The 20,943-nt window shown below is 38.7% G+C and overlaps 1 protein-coding gene across 3 annotated transcripts in view; it reads right to left on the bottom strand.

The window, feature by feature from the left end:
* TBC1D32 (TBC1 domain family member 32) overlaps nucleotides 1–20,943 on the bottom strand; it is a 335,208-nt gene that overhangs the window by 156,038 nt on the left and 158,227 nt on the right. For all 3 annotated transcript variants that reach the window (XM_075597756.1, XM_075597753.1, XM_075597754.1), the window contains one exon: nucleotides 19,125–19,213. In XM_075597756.1, coding sequence (XP_075453871.1) covers nucleotides 19,125–19,213 — 89 coding nt within the window. The remainder of the gene's footprint in view (nucleotides 1–19,124; nucleotides 19,214–20,943) is intronic.

Below are 20,943 nucleotides of genomic sequence, written 5' to 3' on the forward strand. Positions count from 1 at the left end.
TTGTTGCCAACACAGTACAATACTGCACCGACACACTTTATTCGAGCAAATACCCGGTATGTACCTGGCAGATACCTGGAATGCGCCACTCCTCACCTCTGACAAGCCCCGTTGCATTTGCCTTCCCAGCCTGGGTTCATGCCTGGCTGATGGGCGGCTGATCTGTTAAATGATAATGATTACGATTTAATAGGCTGCAATGCTTCGCGTGTCTACCAGATGGCATAAATTCATGAATTGTAATGCAGTATATATATATATTCTGTGCATTATTGCAGCCAGCGGGAATAAAATGCTTCAATCCCTGCTTGGAAAATACCTCAATGCACTCGGGCAGAAAACAGTCACAAACCTCAATACACCCGGGTATACCCGAATTCGTGGGACTAGCCAAGCTCGAATAAAGTGTGTCGCCAGTGTAAATAGAGTAACGACACAGTAATACACCATCAACATACTGGTGTTCCAGTTACCATCGACTAGTACTGCTTGTAATTGCCATGCTGAGCATCAATTATACCCAGTTTGACTGTTTATTTTTCTTTAATTACTGTATATAACATCAAGAAGATAGAGGGCAAAGAACTGCCTGATTTGCACAGTATGGAGCACAAGTGAGTGAATAATGACAGATCTCTATACAATTCCTGCCTCAGCAGCCATCAGCAATAGGACTGATGATGATTAATACCAATTGACTTCACACAGTAACCGTGGGGGTGAGCATCCTGATGAACAACAGACCCTAACCCTGTCCACTTTTGCACCTGCCACCAACCAAGCATTTTGGGGCCTTCAGATTTCTTCATTTTAACTTTTTCTGTCAAAAATGTGTTTACATTTTTTTGTTTGCTTGCTTTAAAAGAGTAGCTCAGTGACAGAGTTTTAATACACACATTACAAATGATATTTTTCATTTAAGAATAATATATAGTAGAGCAGTGATGCTTAAACCTCTCCTCTTGGACCACCAGACTTTAGGAACACAATGGTACAGGCACCTAATTTGCATATGAATACAATATTGGGGGTTGTCTCAAAAACTTGGTCTGGTTTCTTGGCCATGAGAAGAAGTTTGAAGACAACAACTAGTATAGACCATATGCTTAACACTTATGGCTGCATATTAGCTACAGTAAGATTCATTCTTTGGGGGGGGTTTATCAAAGATTTTTGGCTGCAAAGCCAGAACAAAACAATTCCAATCGGGGGAGTTCGGAAGTAGTGATTGATGCACAGATTATAATGCGATGTATAAAATGTTGTCTGTCTGTCACTTTTTTTTAAATATTGTACTTGCGTAAAGAAATCCACCAAGTCTGAAATGCTGTAAACCTTTCCAGCTAACAATTTGCATCATATCTAACTAATTATTTTACATTTGGTGCGAACGCAAACAGAAAATGGAGCAATGCGTCAACACAAACTTCTACTCTCACTTTCTTTACATTGATACATCACTCTCCAGGTTTATAAAAGTCCCACAGAAATCAATGATTTTTTTTCACTGAAACATCTGGTACGTTTTTTTTTTTACTGAAACATCTGGTACGTTTTTTTTTTTTTAACCTCAGTTTTGCTGCTGGGTGACTTTAATAAATAACACACTTTGGGGGTTAACACACTACCATCATGCGTTTACTGCCGTTGGCTTGAATAGCAGTTACAGTAACACAGAATCACAGTTCGGGTGACCAGATTTTCAAAAGTAAAACCGGGCCACATTTATAAAACAAATTACATCCCTTAAAGATAAAACATAGACCTTCTGGATACATAAATTAAAAACACTCCAGCCATGGGGTCTTAATATCGATATTGGTTTGATTTCCTTTTTGAACTAATTTTAAAATTACGATTTTAGTTCTGTTCTTGTGCCCTTTTTTACTATTTTATTAGTCTTATTTTATTCTCTGGGGTATTTATTGGTATACATTTACATTTTCATTATGTGCATATAATATTTTTTTATTATATTTATTTACTAACAGATGTTTGTCTCCCCCTAGATCCTCATTCATTTCCATGTATCCATATATATATTTTCTATGTCTGTAGTGTTTTATTAGACACATTAATACCAATGTATTGCCCATTTTAGATTAGTAGAGCTGTTTTAGTATGTTAATGTGTTCATGCCAATCATCCTTAGTACCTCCCCCTTTGTGTCGTGACGTAGTCTGATCAGGGACTATTTAATTTGGACTGACTAACCACATATCCATGCACCCCTGAAGAAGTCTGGTTGTACCGGATGAAACGCATAGGGTTTCTGTTGTACCCCGTGGATACTGCCTGCTCTGAGATCCTGTGAAACTGGTGCCGATAATTTGCGTTTGAAAAGTTGCTGCGTCCCTCGCCTGGTTCGTTCATACACTCCCCACCAAGGCTGAGTGATAGGAGACTCCACCACTCGCAGCAGCAGATGTTGATAGGCGGAGAATATCTGTGACGTCAGACGCCATCTCCAGATGCGGAAGTGAGAGCTTGGGAAGATACGCTACTTTACCAACTACACAGCACATCGGCACCTCATACTACAGGACCCAGAGTGGTCAATCTGCTTGTTTTTATTTGTGAGCTTGTGAATGCATTTGAGCTCCTGGCTCTAGAATTGTTTTTTAATAAATTGTGTTACACTATATTTTTCTCTTCTTCTCGTCTATATTCTGAGATTCTAAGCATCAACCATCTATTTGATTTCTGCCTGAACATTTACTGCACCTACAGAGGCGACCGGGCAAAACCTAATGCGGCTGCCCCGCATTTTAAAAATAGCGCGGGCGGCGCACGGCAATCTTCGGACGGTTTTCCCGCGCCTCGGGCGCTTTCAATAGTAAGCGCCATTAGCGCTTATCTATTGAAGCGGCCGCCGCGCTGGAAAATCCGTTTTTAAACGGAGAGCAGACCCGCGGCGCTCACGGCCAGCTCCCGGCAAACGTTAGATTAAAAGCTGCCGCAGCAGTAAGAGGAGTTCTTGCGCTTCTTGTGTTTCCTTTAATATAATGATATTTGCCTAGTAGCATCCCCAGTTACGCTGTGTTATTAATGATCCCCTTTCCCCTGGGCTCTATCCACCCAGTGTCTCTCTCTCCCCCCTCACCCAGTCTATTTCTCTCCCTCCCCCAAGTGTGCATCTACCTCTCCCCCCAGCGTCTCTTCTCTCCCCAACCTCTCTTTCCTTTCCCTAGTATCTCTCTGCCTCTCACCAAGCATCTTTCTCCCTTCTTCCCATTGTCTCTCTCCCTTTCCCTCCCCGTGTCTCTCGAGCTCTGTCCCCCCCCCCCAGTCTCTCTCCTCAGTCACTCCCCATACCCTTCAGTGTCTTTCTGTTTATCACCCTCCCCATGTCAGTCTCTCTGCCCCCTCCCCATGTCTTTCACCCCTCCCCCCATGTCTCTCCCTCCCAATGTCTATCACCCCTCTTTCACCCCCTCCCTATGTCTTTCACCCCCTCCTTTCTCATGTCTCTTTAACCCACCTCCCTCACCATGATTCATATTCACCTCCTTGCCTCCCCATGTCTCTCACCCCTTCCTTCCCCATGTATCTCTTTCACTCCCACCCCCCTCCCTCCCCATGTCTTTCACCCATTCCCTCCTCATGTCTCTTTAACCCATCTCCCTCACCATGTCTCATTTTTACCCCTTCACCATGTCTCTCATTCATCCCCCTTCCGATGTCTCTCTCAGCCCCCCTCACTCTCAACATCTTTCACCCAACCTCTTCCCTCCCCATGCCTCTCTTTCACGCTGCCCCCCCCCCCCCCGCCATCTCCCCTAATGACTAGGGTTGCCAGGTGGCTTCTCCAAAAATACTGGAGACAATGGTGAAAGGTGTGACACGCTCGAGCTACATGCTGTACACACACCCCTCTCACCGCTCCATGCTGTTTCCTTCTCTCCGTGGCCCCATCCCCAGGCTCCAGACACCCCCAGGTGCATTACCCAGCAGCAGCCAATCAGGGTGGAGGAAGCTGCCCAGCCTCCTAGCAGCAGCCCTGCTCTCTCCCTGCTCGGGGAAATTCCACGGTCAGGTCAGAGAGATAACACTTACATGTCCAGTATTACCTCTAATTTTTTACTGGACAGTGTCCAAATACAGGACAGTATAGTTCAATACTGGACACCTGGCAACCCTACTCATGACACACACACTTTCTCTTATGAAGACAGCATGCTGCAGCTAGGCAGAGGTGCTGCATGAGCCCATGCAATACCACCTAATGGCTGGAGGAGAAATTGCAGCTGCAGCTGCAGGCCCTGCTTTTCTCTGCTCCTGGCAACAACGGCACAGAGCAAGAGATAGTCAGGACACGGGACATTATCTTAAAAATCAGAACTTTTAGTCACCGAAATCATTGACAAGAGGTTAGTGAATCTCTGTATATGTAATCTATACATTTTCCCAGCTCTATTATTTTGATAGGGACAGATTTTAGATCACAAGTTTAATTTAATGCACACAAACTTTTACCTTTGCTGAATTTTCTTAACTGCTTTTGAGAAATAGCTTTATAAATATGCACCTTCAATAAACCTACAAATACATTTGGATGATGGCCACAATTTTAATGCATGTAAGTACACATTAAAGTCAGGAGGCTTGTTGCAGTTCTTTCTGTCGCACCATGGCACTGAAAATGACTCATTATGGTTCCTCTTCAGTCCATTTTGTTTCCAATAGCATTACAGGTGTTGTAAGGCAGTTATTAATATCCAGGAGAATGCAAATAGTATATATACTGTACACCTATTAGACATACCATACTACTATCCTCATCTTTTAATGGTGAACTGAAGGCCACAAACCCATGCAAAAGTCCATATACAGTAATGCAATTAAATTACATTTTAATACATACTGATTGATTAATGCAAAGTACCAATTCCTCATTTAAATCCAAAACCTTTATTAATGTCACTTATAGTACATGATGATTTTTTTTATGTTTTGGCAAACATACGTTTTGAAATGTTATATCGAAGATCAAAATATAATGCATTCAATGCATTTATAACTCTTAATCTATGTTTTTATGCCTACTTGTCTTAATGATTTTTTTTTCAGAGTAACGTCTGATCAAACAAATAGATCACACATTATCTGGAGTGCAAGGGGATCAATTTTAGAATCAAGCTAAAAATGATTTTAATAACCTACGGATGCAGCCACGAGTATCTGAATACTTGCCTTGGGAAATCTGGGGCAATCTCCCAGTAATGCTGCAACATTTCTGTGACATTTCTGCAGACAGACTAATGGCCCATCGGATTAACACAGAGGGGACCCTGGCAGTCCCATTCAGTTTGATCCATATTCAGTTTGAATGGGACTGCCAGGGACCCCCGCTGTGTTAATCCGATGGGCCATTAGTCTGTATACAGAAATGTTGCAGCATTATTGGGAGATTGCCTCAAATTTTCCAAGGCAAGTGTTTGGATACTCGTGGCTGCATCTGTAGGTACAGAAGAAAATAATGTCACATTAAAAACTGTAACTTGTAATATAAAAAGTGCATTGTCCTCTGAGAAGGTTGCATTAGATTTCTGAAAAAGTTCAGCTATTTTAACAACCTCAATCTTCTCTTATTTTGATTTATTCTACCATTTACCAAAGGGGCTCATGAAACGACAGTACAGTTGCTTTAAATCATAGAAATGCATCGTGTGCACACAAAAATGTTTATTTAATCAGATTTATACTGTGTTCATAAAATGGTGCTCAATAATTTTTATGACAGCCCTGATTAGTTTATAAATACCAGCAGCACATTTACAGGTGCAGAAAAAGTTGTTGCTTACGGCATTAAAAGTTCTTCTAGACATATTGAAGAATTGGGGGAAAAAAGAAATGGCAAATAAAAATACCACTTGTGGGTACATTAATGTCTGGAAAAAAAGAAACAAATATGATTATATGTTTTGTTTTTCAAATTATATTGCTTCCTAAGGGTGATGAAAACGAGTATAGCATCCGGCTGATCTGTAAATGTTGCAACGTTTATTTTTTTCATTCTGGTACAGGTACTTGTCAGATTATTGAAGTAGCCCAAGGCATTATCCCTCCAGACCAGGCAAGTATATGCATTATAAAGTTGGCATCCCATTTCTACAAAATAATTTAAACTAAGTTTTAACGGTTGATGAACGCTGAATTCCCAAACAAAGCCCTATCTACCTTAAATCAGAAAAATCTCCGATGAGAGGGCACTAAAAGTTAAACTTAAAAACAAAATGAACTTTACTGGCACACCATGCTTCATACTGTAGCTCTGGAGCATTGTGTAAAGAAGAACATATATGAATTAAATGTTCCTGCTGAGCAGAAATGAAAATCTTCAATCACTAGCATTTTGGGGGCATTTATGTTAATACTTTTCTCAAAACAGGAGTTCTCTTCTCTTTACAATGTCTTTATTTTGGCACTAGAGATAATAATACAAATAAATAAAATGGTGATAAATTTAACAAATCTGCATTCCTCTCTCTCTAAAACATTTAACTTGTCTAAGAAAATATTTCCTTACAGTACAATTGGAGGCAAACATACTATTCAGTGGAAATTTGATGGAGCCTCCCTTACAAAAGGGTATCATTCAGAATAGTACGCAAACTGTTCTACCAAACTTTGCTGCTCTATTTGCAATAAGAAAATGCAAGAAAGCCCAATGTGACAAAAATACACAGTGAAATACTTATATATTCTCTTGAAAAAGGGTAATTTAGTTAAACCCTTTGGCCAAAGTGTTAAAAACCTGCAAGCCACATCAAGGCATAACCAGTGAGCAGCTCCTAACACTATCTGATAAAATTCGCATTTACCTCTATTTGGAGGGAGAATGACCACATTGAGCCTGTCACATTTGGACAAACGTGTGTTCTCCGAAACACACACCTGAAGATCTACCCAATAATTTAAACACCTGGTACTAATTATCCCCTTTAATTTAGCTGATAAAACCAGGGTTTCACTTACTTTTGCACATACCCTGACAATTAATTACTCATTGTTTGTCTAATTCACACAGTACATCATTTTGTTTTAAATGACATGGAATTGGGTAATATATTGGATATGTATAAAGAGACTGGTTATGATTCAAGAAAGTGTTCATGGAAAAACTAAGACATTTCCGTAATGACCACTGGGGTTCACAAACTTTTCCACGCCACTGTAGACAAAACACAAACAAACAAACAAAAAAACAAAAACATTTGCAATAGTAATTTTTTTAATGTAGACATTTAGGTTTTATGGTGAGTATATCAAATTGCTATTTTCAAAGTTAACAGGTTGCTTGGCCCAGTTGTTAAAAGTTTACTATTCAACTGGTGGATCACATTCTACTGGTATACTATAAGTCTCAAGGTCTTTCCAGTAATGTAACTTTATCACTTTCATTTTACAGTTTTTCAACACTCTTCTAGAAGGTCAGTCTCAAAAAGACCCACATTCAGTGGTGGGATCCAGCCAGTTCCTAAAATTTCCCAAGTGTGCCGAATCGGTGCTAAATTCCCTCATCTGTGCAGGCGGCGGCTACCAGCATCTCTTCCCTGCATATCTTCTCAATATGGCCACGCGGAATCAAATGGCGGCGCGTTGCCATGCCAACGGTAATGCCACTTGACATAACCACGTCACGTGATGGCCATTCCTATGACAACAGGGCGCTAATTGACGTCGTTATGTTACACGGCGTCGCATTGTCATGGCAACACGCCATCTTCGGGCCATATTGAGATTTGCAGAGGGAGCATGCGATGCTGGAGTATGCAGGGAGACGTCGCCCGCCAAAGAGTTGCTGGGGGAAGATGCTGGGGGGACGCAGCTGAAGTTAAGAATTGGTTACTAATATTTCTTAATCCCACCACATTACTGATATTTTTTTGGTTTTGGACTACAAAATGGATAATGGCTATGATCAATGAGATTTAATTACAGTTAGGTCCGGAAATAATTGGACACTGATACAAGTTTTGTTATTTCGGCTGTGTACCAAAATAAATTCAAGTTACAGTTAAATAATGAATATGGGCTTAAATGCAGTCTATCAGCTTTAATTTGAGGGTATTCACATCCAAATTGGAGAAAGGGTTTAGGAATTACATCTCTTTAATATGTAGCCCCGTCTTTTTCAAGGGACCAAAAGTAATTGGACAATTGACTCAAAAGCTGTTTCATGGACAGGTGTGGGCTATTCCTTTGTTATTTCATCATCAATTAAGCAGGTAAAAGGTCTGGAGTTGATTCCAGGTGTGGCATTCGCATTTGGAAGCTGTTGCTGTGAACCCACAACATGCGGTCAAAGGAGCTCTCAATACAAGTGTAACAGGGCAACCTTAGGCTGCAAAAAAAAAAAAAATCCATCAGAGAAATAGCAGGAACATTAGGAGTGGCCAAATCAACAGTATGGTACATTCTGAGAAGAAAAAAAACAACTAATGCACTGGTGAGCTCTGCAACACAAAAAGGCCTGGACGTCCACGGAAGACATCAGTGGTGGATGATCGTAGGATCCTTTCCATGGTAAAGAAAACCCCTTCACAACATCCAGCCAAGTGAATAACACTCTCCAGGAGGTAGGCATATCATTATCCAAGTCTACCATACAGAGAAGACTTCATGAGAGCAAATACAGAGGGTTCCCCACAAGGTCCAAACCATTCATAATCTTGTATAGGTAACTACTCCCAGCTCCAAAAATAGCGATACAGAGACTCTGAGAAATGATCTGAGAGACCCAAAAATTAAAAGTATATGACATATATGAAGTCCAAAAGATCGTTCTAAATCCGCAGCAAATCAGGTTATAAGTTCTTGGGCAAATAACATCGCCTATTGTGTACAATGAAGGACTGAACTAACAGGGAAAGATGGACTCAATAAGAGAGTAGCTAGAGAAACTAGAGCCAGCCTTGAACCGAACCCTTAGTAACTCATTAGCATAAATATCTCGGTCCTAGCTTCTGCATTCCTTAATGTCCAAAAATATTGAGATAAATACCTGTGTCCTTATGATAAAGCCTTGTAGGATCCCGCGTGCTGAAGCTATGGTGATACCGAAGCCTCAGACCATCCGGAAAAAACTTCAGGCTACTCACATGGAGGTGCCCGTCTCCTCTCGGCGTTCTCCCATGAGGCGTAGCGAATTGCCGGAACCTGCGCTGCGGAAGTGCGTCACTCCAATCGTGGGGCAGTAGAGTTGAAAAAATTGGTGGAACAGCAGGAACCCAGAGAAAGCACCGATCAACTCACCAGAGGTAGCAAAAAATAAAAAAGGTTTATTGAATTACATTGTTAAAAACAAAAAACAAACTAACATAAAAACGTTTACAGTTCACAGATCATACCAACAGGACTTGTTTTATCTTTCTTTCATTCTTTCCTTTTCTTTTTTTCTTTTCTTCTAAAACACTTTTTTTGTCAAACCTATTGGATGTATATCCTTGTTTATTTTCATATACATTGTAGTTTTTATATCTTTGTGAAATGTTTTCTGTTCTGTATTATATCTATTACTTCATGAAGGTTATACCAACTTTTCCTATGTTTATGCAATCAACATGTTTATGTGTGTCCTCATCTCTTATGTGATAGGGATAGCTTAATTAATCAATTAGTGGGATACACCTTTATTCAACACAATCTGTATCAATTTCTTTGTATGACATTGAGTTTACTTATATTGTAGATTTCTCTGTCCACTGCCTAGCTGTTTATTGATACATGTTCCCATATTGATTTATGATTCATCATTTTCCTAGTGCATTATTAATATAGAGACATAGACATACTTTTTGAGTTAATTGTTATATGTCTTAATCACCTGTCATGCATTTCTGGTGTTGGAGAGTTCAGAGGAGGGGCTATATATACATCATTCTATCAGACCCCTCTCATACTCCTTGAGAAAGGGCTGGAGAGCCTGAAACATGTAGGAGATTTTGCTTTTTATGTTAGTTTGTTTTTTGTTTTTAACAATGTCATTCAATAAACCTTTTTTATTTTTTGCTACCTCTGGTGAGTTGATCGGTGCTTTCTCTGGGTTCCTGCTGTTCCATCAATTTTTTTCAACTCTACCAAACCATTCATAAGCCTCAAGAATAGAAAGGCCAGATTAGACTTTGCCAAACAATATCTAAAAAAGCCAGTCCAGTTCTGGAACAGCATTCTTGGGACAGATGAAACTAAGATCAACCTGTACCAGAATGATGGGAAGAAAAAAGTATGGAAAAGGCTTGGAACGGCTCATGATCCGAAGCATACCACATCATCTGTAAAACACGGTGGAGGCAGTGTGATGGCATGGGCATGCATGGCTTACAATGGCATTGGGTCACTAGTGTTTATTGATGATGTGACAGAAGCAGCCGGATGAATTCTGAAGTGTATAGGGATATATTGTCTGCTCAGATTCTGCCAAATTCAGCTAAGTTGATTGGACGGCGCTTCACTTTAGAGATGGACAATGATCCAAAACATACTGCGAAAGCTACCCAGGAGTTTTTTAAGGCAAAGAAGTGGAATATTCTCCAATGGCCGAGTCAATCACCTGATCTAAACCCGATCGAGCATGCATTTCACTTGCTGAAGACAAAACTTAAAGCTGCAGTTCAGTCTTTTTTTTTTTTTTTTTTTACATTTATTTTTTTACTTCAATAGTTTTATGTGTGCAATCTCTAATTACCTAAAGAACAGTATAGCTGCAGGTCAATTCGTTTTCCATATATTGATAGGTCGAAATTTGGTGACATATTAAAAGCTGGCATTTGTTTATAATCTTCTTGACTGGCAGTGGAAGCTCATGAATATTCATGAGCACTGCTGCATTGACAAGTGCTAGAGGGAGGGCGGGGGTGTGCCAGAGCTTGTGACAGGACATGAAGGGGCAGTGCCTTAGCAAATGGCTGATAAAATAGAATACAAGAAAATTGGTCTTTCAAAGTTGTTTTTTTAAAAACAGAAAATGCTAAAAGTATTTTTTCTTACTACAGAACTGATTTATTAAAAAAAACACACATGCAGGATATTGACTGAACTGCAGCTTTAAGGCAGAAAGACCCACAAACAAACAACAATTGAAAACAGCTGCAGTAAAGGCCTGGCAAAGCATCACAAAAGAGGAAACCCAGCGTTTGGTGATGTCCATGTGTTCCAGACTTCAAGCAGTCATTGCCTGCAAAGGATTCTCTACAAAGTATTACAAATGAACATTTTATTTATGATTGTGTTAATTTGTCCAATTACATTTGAGCCCCTGAAAATAGGAGACTGTGTTTGAAAATGGTTGCAATTCCTAAACGTTTCATACAATATTTTTGTTCAACCCCTTGAACTAAAGCTGAAAGTCGTAGTAGAAAGGTAATCCAAAGATTTGAGCGGAGCACAGCTGCAAGGATGGGGCCAACACCAATGTGATGCGGTTTGCCTGAAACGCGTCAGAGTGTGAATCTGTGTTCCCCGTTACTATGTTCATTAAAAATACAACCTTTTAATCGCATCACATTGGTGTTGGCCCCATCCTTGCAGCTGTGCTCCTCTCAAATCTTTGGATTACCTTTCTACTACGACTCACTGGCGTGACGCACGCAAACAGGAGAAGCTACCTTTTATGTGAGTATTATTTCTCCTCCATTATACAGTGGGGAAAAGCTGACCTCTATCAGTGCAACTGCTGAGGAATTTTGTCCTGTGGAGTATAATACCGGATTGTCATACATCTATACAGGTACTTGTCTCCACTTTATGGACAGTCATTGTCAATTGACCCATCACTATATATGTTTATGCGCTGGGTCCAATACCTCACTAGGCTTTATTTTGCTTTTCCAACACACTACAATGTGTCTCTATCAAGATTTTATGCACTGTTACCTGAAACTTGTTTCCAAGTACCCATCTAAAGCTGAAAGTCTGCACTTCTATTGCATCTCGGTTGTTTCATTTCAAATCCATTGTGGTGGCGTACAGAGCCAAAATTATGAAAATTGTGTCAGTGTCCAATTATTTCCGGACCTAACTGTATATGTACTATTAATTAAATTATTACATGTTAGTCAAGTCAATGGGATTTTCCGTGCAGTAGGCCCAAATCTGTACTAGGGCACTTTATTGAATACGCACCCAGTTAACGATGAATGTTCTATTTTTTCTGTGTTGTTTTTTAAATGTTGAAGTTTAACAAACATTGTTTAATAAAGAATATGTAGTTGATCTGAGACCTCTTGTAAAAGACTATCCATGGGCCGTACCAGATTGTGACAATCGAGGAGGTAAATACAATAATGGATTGGGTCAATTCCATTAGTACAATGTTAAATAAGGTCACAAGCAACTTCGCTTATAGCAAAAGGGTATAGATACATCATATACTACTGTTCATTTATTGTTTTTACATAAATTAATAATGCATTATCTAAAAATGTACATAAGGTTTTCACAACTATGGGGCTTTTTGGATTATTAGTAGAATTAGGTCCGTTATAACATTTCCCTTTTTATGGTTTCTGTTTAGTATTTTTGGTTTCAGAATGGCCTTTTTTATTATTCAATAACAGTTTAATATCAGGTAGTTAGCAGGAGTTGCATAGCAATGATTGGTGCTAACTTAGGTCTTAATCTATGTGAATTTCCTAAGGGGTTCACAAACGTTTTTTTCGTCACTGTATATACACACAGTATATGGGTATATATATAATAGTTCATATTGCTTGTTTTAATTGCCCGGAGGAATATCCTGCTGTTCGAAACAATGTCTATGGGAAATATGGATTAATAAACAGACTTTCTATGCTATAACTATTGGAGTCCACTGGAATTTTTCACATATCAATTATATATATGAAACGCAGAACAGAGGAGCTGAACCAGCACAGGTGAAATACAGAAAGCATTAGCATGGATCACTATCCTTGGACTCCCTCTGACTAAGAAGGCGAAAGGATTAAGGAAAGGGAATTACTGTAGTTGAATTGAGGATTGATTTAAGGTACGCATAATTATTCCTTTCTTCTGCTCCCTGCTAAACATTGGTTTAATTCCCTTTAACCTGTGGGGGATAGGAAAGAGGAAAATCTGGGGGCAGATGCAGGCACACCTCTCTAGAAAAGTTTACATTAACCCATACCCGTGTTGCAGACCTTACTAGCAGTGAAATGGTTAAACAGGTTTAATATGTATGAATATATAGATATTATACAGTAAAATTATATGTGTATTAGATTTTTGCTACACACTACATTTTATAATATTTTACTCAGATCACAACTGTAACACACACATTTTGCCTTGAAAATTAGGGGTCCTATATTTGGGATGTTGTCCATTTACACATGCATGGAGGTTAAGCAGAGTTCATCAGTTTTGTGCAAGCAAAGCAGAAATTACTTGAGTATATTCTGATAAAATGTGGTAAAATAACACACATTGCGTTTATTCTATGTACTTCAATGTTGCACTGTTAAGTGATTGAGGTCAATTGTTTGTAGCTATCCTCAATAAATAGAGATATTCATGTTTTCAGAATGCAATTTAAGTGAAACATTTAAAGTACACTAAGAAATAAGCTACAGGAGACATTGTATTTAACTAGAGAAATAATACTTTAAAATGGTCAAGTCATTAAGGGCAGTGGTCAAAGTGGCTTCAAAAGTAGTAGTGAAACATTAGGGTAAAGCTATTTAAACTATATTTTAGAAACAAAGATTTTAAATAGTATCCTCTTTTAAGGAACACCCTATTTCAAAAACACAATTTTGTTCAATCAAGGTAGTATTTAAAAAGAGTTCTTTATTTTCTCTCTCAAGCTATTCTTTTAAGCAATACAGTATATGTCCAGCATTAACATACAGTATATAGTATGATTTGGGGCAGAAATTACGGAGACTGTCATACTGTACATTAAGGGTACAATTATAATATGTACTTTTCCATATCTTGTAAAGGCACAGGGTCTTTAAAACCTAAAACAGGTGATTAAGATACCAATGCAGATTTACATGTAATAGTTGACTGGATGAAAGGTTGGCATATGAAGGAGATATAATATGTATCTGTATACTGTGACAGTCACTGTCCTTATGGACTAAAGAGCTAGCAGAGTGGATAGGTTCCAGTGTGGAGGAGGTTACATTTCTCTCTGTGAGCTTGCTGCACCTGGTACCAATTAAGACAGCACTCCTAAGTGAAGGTGTAAAAAGGCAGGAAGTACCTTGCACAAGAGTGAGACTGGATGTTTTCCCTCAGGGAAGGGGACAGAGAAGCGTTCTGCCCAGCTGCGGAAGCTGGCACAGACCCCAGGCCTGCTGGATAGTGGTCCCGGAGCCTGCTGGGACTGCCTTGGTGGCTAATCCCAGGAAGAAGGGGCGAGTGACCGTGCTGCAGCAGGGATGTCCTGTCCTTGGCATTTACAGAGTTGAGTTTCTCTGAGCTCATGTGGGGCCGAGTTCCCCTAGGAAGGAAGGATGTGAGGATGTGAGGCTGTGCTTAAGTGGGAACATCTGCTCCAATGGACTAACAGATAAGCAAAACCCTATATTGCTGTGTGCTTAAGACTGTTCATGTGGGGTGCATATGACAGGGCATGTTTTAAGCTGGGAACCAGTATAGTTGGTCAGCTGTCGTTAGAAAGGGATGAAGCAAAGTTTACTTATTTTCGGGAATAACTTAACGGGAATAGGTATTTATTTTATGTTTTCTTTATGACTTAAAGGGACGGTGGGCCTGTTGGTGTATGATTCATTCCTGCAAATAAACCCCCTGTATAGAGAAATACAATGTTTCCAGCCTTAATCAGAGACTGAAAGAGACCGCAACGTGGTATGGGTATCACAATACACACACACACACACTTACAAAAGTAACTGCTTATGAATTCTACTTCCTACTGTTCTTTGTCCATAAATTCCAATATTATTATTATTCACTACTGCATTCCTACTGCCAAAGTCATGCCAATGTCTTTATCTCCCTATAGTTTTGTTATCATTAGGATAATAAACATACTTTAGTCTCAGCCATCTGAATTGTTTGTAGAGGTACTTTATCACCTTCATTTAATATGTGACCATTTTAAAACTTTTCAGAACCATATTTACTTAATAAGGACCCTAGAGATGGATGATATTGCAGAACTGTTCTGTATTCTCGTCTGAAACTCATTATTTAACAAGTTAAAGTGAACTCTGTGGCACTCCATTATCCAGTCCACTCCAATTACCAACTGAATATTTATCAAGTATATTAGTTACAGGACTTTCTAAAAACAAGCATTTTGCTTTGCATTCGTTGTATACTTTCTCACCTTTATACAGTGTAGCGTGTAGTTGAAGGACAATCTGCAATTATATCACATAAATCCTCATGACCAAACAGCAGTTTTAACTTCAAGTTTAATGGGTACAAAGTAGAAGTTTTATTTTCTTTCACTCAAAGTAGAGATTTCATAGATAAGCCCCTTTTCAAAATACTCCAATATTTCTGCTTCAGTCAAAAATATTTGACCTCTTCCTCCAAAGGGGGTGAAGAGGGGACTGAGAAATTGTGAAAGGGGGTAAAAATTGAAAATCGTCCCCTATTTTCTATCCTCACTACGAAGATATCAGGTATATATTGATATTTAATATATACCTGGTCAGGGGCGGCCCGTCCATTAGGCAAACCTAGGTGGATGCCTAGGGCGCAAAGGTCCAAGGGGCTCATTAATATTAATATTAGGGAGCGGAACGGCAGTAGAAGACTGTCAGCAGAGGGAAGACATTAAGACATCGGACGGTGGCGGCTTGGCTGTGGCAGGCGAATACATCCAATCGGAGCAGGAGCACAGGAGACGGCAGGGAAGGTACGCGCTGTAACACCGGTGCCAGACGTCAGGCGGCGGAAGTCAGACGCCGGTCAACTTCTGGTGTTGCAGTGCGTACCTCCCCTGTTGTCTCCTGTGCTCCTGTGCTCCTGCTCCTGCTCCGATCGGATATCTTGCAACATCCAAGCCACTGCCACCCGCTGTCTCAATATCTTCCCTCCGCTGACATCGTCTTTTACTGCTTCCCAACTCCTGTGCCGCTGCGCTCCCGCTATGCCACCGCCAAGCCTGGTTAGTGAGAGGGGATGGCAAATGTCGGATAATATTTTCCATATTATTTGACATTATTATCCGACGCGGTATTCGTCCCATTTAGGTCGGATAACCACGACTCTACTGTATTATTTTTTATTTATCTTTTTATTATTTTTCTTTTTTTTTGTCTGGTATTTTGGCGCCATATTATTTTTATTTTGCGTCTCGCTGGGGTGCAGTCGATATATATATATCAGCCCTGATAGCTACGCCACTGTTTATTTTATTATTTTTTTATACAACTGGAGCACACATTTTAAGTTCCGCCTAGGGCACATGAAACCCTTGTGCCAGCCCTGTACCTGGTATAATCGATTATTAAAGATTTCATTACCACAGTAGATATGTAACTAGATAATTAACTACATATGTACCCACTGCCCGCAAGCACCAAGCTATGTGACTGAACTTTGGTTCAAGTGCAGTTAGATTAAGTTATAACCAGAAGGAGTTTACACAAAGGAAGTTGGAAACAAGGTACAGTAGATATATTAGAGAACAAAATTATTAGTTAGCACTAAATACTCCATAGTAGCAATAATTAACAGGGTAGAGAATGCAACTCAATGCCTACAGTAGAGGCAACGTTTATTCTAACATTTGCCGTAAACTAGCCGGGTTACATTCTGGGTATGTTCTGGGCTAGTTTGAGGCACGTTTAAGGCATTTCTGCATTGACTAACGACCCATAGGATTAACACAGCAGGGATCCCTGGCAGTCCCATTCAGTTTGAATGGGACTGCCAGGGACCCCCGCTGTTAATCTGATAGGCCATTAATCAATGCAGAAATGCTGGGGCTAGTTTAAGGAAAGTTTAAGGCATGTATTCAGAATGTACCTGGGTGTTTCCTGGGTTTTTTGGGGAATTGCCACTGGTTTTTGTTCGAATAAGAGTTGCCTCTACTGTATCTTGTCACATGTACAGTAGCAAGACTTACTGTCCCCAGCATTATGGACGCGGCGCTAGTGACATGGTGTGTTGGTATCGCGCTGTGGGGGTCCATGCTTCCAGATCAGGCCTCGGATAGCACCCCATTGGTGCATGAAACTCATCCATCAATACTGCCAGGTTATGCACTGTTCTGTACTCCTTGTCATGTCTTTTTTTTCCAAACCAAAAAAACCCTCAGATTTGCCTAATGTAGTCATTGTTTAATTAGTATTTCTACTTATGTTTTGCAGGTTTAGCATCAGGACGAAGCCAACACCATATTCGTGCAGGAAAGACATCCAGTGGCAAATCACGTAATGTACAGTACTGTAATTCATGCAACTACTGTATCATACAGTAATTTTATTTTCAACCAGGTTCCATAGTGACACACGTGCAGAAATGCTATGACACACATACAGTATGCATTTCAACCAGGTTCCATAGTGACATGCATGTACAGAAATGCTATGACACGCATGCAGTGTATGCATTTCAACAAGGCTCCACAGCGACACTCAAGCAAAAATCACTACTGGATAGGCGATTATTAATATTGAATAGTGTCTCTTTCTTTTAAGAGAAGAAGTCCAAAAAGAGCCAGACAGTTCGAAGAAGAAAAATAAAAAGATTGTAAATTTGGAAAAAGAGCCGACTTTGTATTTGCGCATTATTCATTTTAACTTTATTAGGGTTTGCAAATAAAAGATTTCATTCTTTAAAAAGACTTTTTGGTGCGTTCATGTTTTTACTCTTTACATTTAAATTAAATACACTTACAGTAGTACTGTACATAAAGTATTAATGTCAATTAAATATATATAAATCTAGAAAATAAATGTTATACTTACCCCTGCCAGGATGAAGGCCATCTTCCCCAGGACAACTCTTGTACCTCCATCCCCTCTACCACTATCATCAGACATATATGGCTAATAGCGCTTTTGCCCCTTTTTGTTGAAAATATATAAATACACATTAAAATAAAATGTGCATTACAATATACAGTTGGCAATAAACCCATTGCGTATCACTGTGGTAACCTATGCCACCCAAGGTGGGCACAGATAACCACATTGGCAGGGAATGGGCAACCTAAAATAAAAACATAAAATAAATGCTATGACACGCATAATTTCAACCAGGTACCATAGTGAGACAAATGTGCAGAAATGCGATGACATGCATATGCATTTCAACCAGGTTCCATAATTACACGCTTTAGCAGAAATACTGTGACACACATATTGTACACGTTTCAAAAGGCTCTACAGTGAGACGCATGCGCAGCACACTACTGCTGTACTGTTTGTGCGATTATTAATATTGAATATTGTCTCTTTCTTTACAGGCGAAGACGTCCAAGAGCCAGTCAGTTCGCCGAAAAATAAAAGAACATTGTAAATTTGGAAGAATTTTTGTATTATTCATTTTTACTTTATTATCGTGTGCAAATAAAACATTTAATTCTCTAAAAATACTTCATGGTGTGTTCACGATTTGACTCTTTAGATTTCAATTAAATACACTTGAAGTACATACAGTACTAAACATCTGTGATATTGGATCGTGCGCATATGAACGGGAATAATTGAGAGGTTGCATTGCAATTAGATTTTTAAGACACAATAACTTGTGATCGCTGACTTGCATTTCTGGAGGGTATTGCAGACAACACTAAATTTCATTTCTGCCCGCTTTCAAATTACGGTAAAATTACGGCTAAATCACGTGAAAATGAAAATTTTCACAGCACAGATAGGCGTCGATTAAGATGCTGTATGAAACGAGCACGGCAAGCAGTCGAGAACCGGCAGTTGCACCTGCAGCCCACACACTTACAAAAAATTGTATAAACTCTTGGCAAATTAAAGTGCAGTATACCAATTGTTTGAATAAATGAATTAACTAATTCGATAAGCTTTGTACTGTATGTGTGTACAATGTAATATGTATTAGGAAGAATCTTGCAAAAGCAATCTGCATTGTTTTGTTACACAAATATAAACATGGGTTAGAAATAATGACACAATATACAATAATTGCGTTAATTATTTATTAATTGTGCACCTTACCTCAAGCCAAAAATGTGTGACTGTTCATAGTTGAATAAGGAATTCATTTTAGCTTCGGAATTTATAATGACAAGCCTATCAAGAATATCCTTTAAAAAAAAAAAAAAAAAAAAAACATAATAGTAAACATGTGAGCATATTATTATATTATTCAGTGCTAATTTTTCACATTTTGTTGGCACCTGAGAGTACTCCACAATGTTTTCGGATTAGACTTTACATGTAGAATCTACAAAAATTACTCCAAAGTGACAAAGTTAGAAAATGCATATAGACTATAAAGAAGTAAGATTTAAACTATGCTTAAGTGCAAATGAATTGTTTGAAAGGTCACAAAATAAAGCCTCAAACTAAAATGTTTTAGAAAAAACATATGGAGATCTTATTAGATTTTAAAAAAAAAAAATGTTATTAAATACAGTATTTTGCAAATTAACTTTGGAAATTATTTTAGAAGCCAATTTTTTTTTAAATTGTATAAGTCACTTACGAAGGTCTCTTTATACTTCTCCCTATCCAATGGCCTGAATTCATATGTTTATTAGTAAAGTTACATTACAGATAAACTTTTAATTAATAATGAAACCAAATTAGTTGTCGCTAATAGTAATGAACTAGTTTCTAAGGATATAGAGTATATATCTACAGGATCTAGATTTCAAGGAGATATGATGGGGTGAGGTTGCATGAAATTTTGAAGATTTCAGTACATAAGGGCCTACATTGGAAATAAAACATAGTGACACTAGTAATAAATACACCTACTGTATTTTCATGTGCATTCAAAACTTAGTTTTGTGGACACTTTTTTGTAGGTTGTTTATCACCATCTACAAACCATATATAATTAAAAAGAATAAGCAGAGGACACCAGGGAGACCTATCATATCTGGTATCGGGTCAATAACTGCAATTTTTTTTTAGTATATTGAACACTATTTTCACCAACTGGTTATGAATCTACTGTCCCATCTCAGAGATACCATTATTTTAATTGATTAGAGGTAAAATGGGAACATGACTATAAGTGGGTATTGTGTGCTATAAATATTCTCTATACTTGTATACAGGTAGTACACGAGAAGGGTATCCAAACAAAAAAAAATTTGGACCATGAGAGTGTACAGCCTGGTGTGCAAAAGGATTTTATTTTCAATCAAAAAAAAAATATTTTGACACATTATTTATTTTATATTGAACGTCATTTCAATGTTGAAACTTTCAGTATTTATATAAAATGTAGATGGGTCACTGTTTCAACCGGATTAGATTAGAGTTAATTGTATTGGAATGGTTACGTGAAGGAGATGGTGTGATACATAGAAAGTCTTTCCCCAAACAATGTGGCTTATAATGGCTATCTGTAAGCAACAAGCAGTATTTTTTCAATTATTTTTTTTAATCTGACCAATGATTTCAGACAACAAGTAAGATGCTAAACTCATTAACTTATTCTATATGAGGACGGCACCAGTCAATAGTGACTCCCTCTTATAGTAGACAACTTTGACAGGCAACAAATAAAAACTAAAAGCACCCCATATTCATAGTAGTCTAAATAAATAGTGGCATAGATTTAAAGGGACACCCTTGTTAAAACAAATGCTATAAAAGAAAAAAACATAGGAAAAACAAGAGTGAAGAATCTGATAGCCCCGACAGTCTTGCGTATACAGAAAGAATGGATGCTTGAGCTGAATTTTAAAAATAATAAACCGGTCCCCTTCTAGCACCATGAGGGCATAATTTCCAATACAATGTCTTACAATATATAGCACAAAAGATGTGCGACAGGTAATATCATTCAATGCCCCTATTA

The sequence above is a fragment of the Ascaphus truei genome, chromosome 4 (genome assembly GCF_040206685.1).
Source record: "Ascaphus truei isolate aAscTru1 chromosome 4, aAscTru1.hap1, whole genome shotgun sequence".
Classification (NCBI taxonomy): domain Eukaryota; kingdom Metazoa; phylum Chordata; class Amphibia; order Anura; family Ascaphidae; genus Ascaphus; species Ascaphus truei.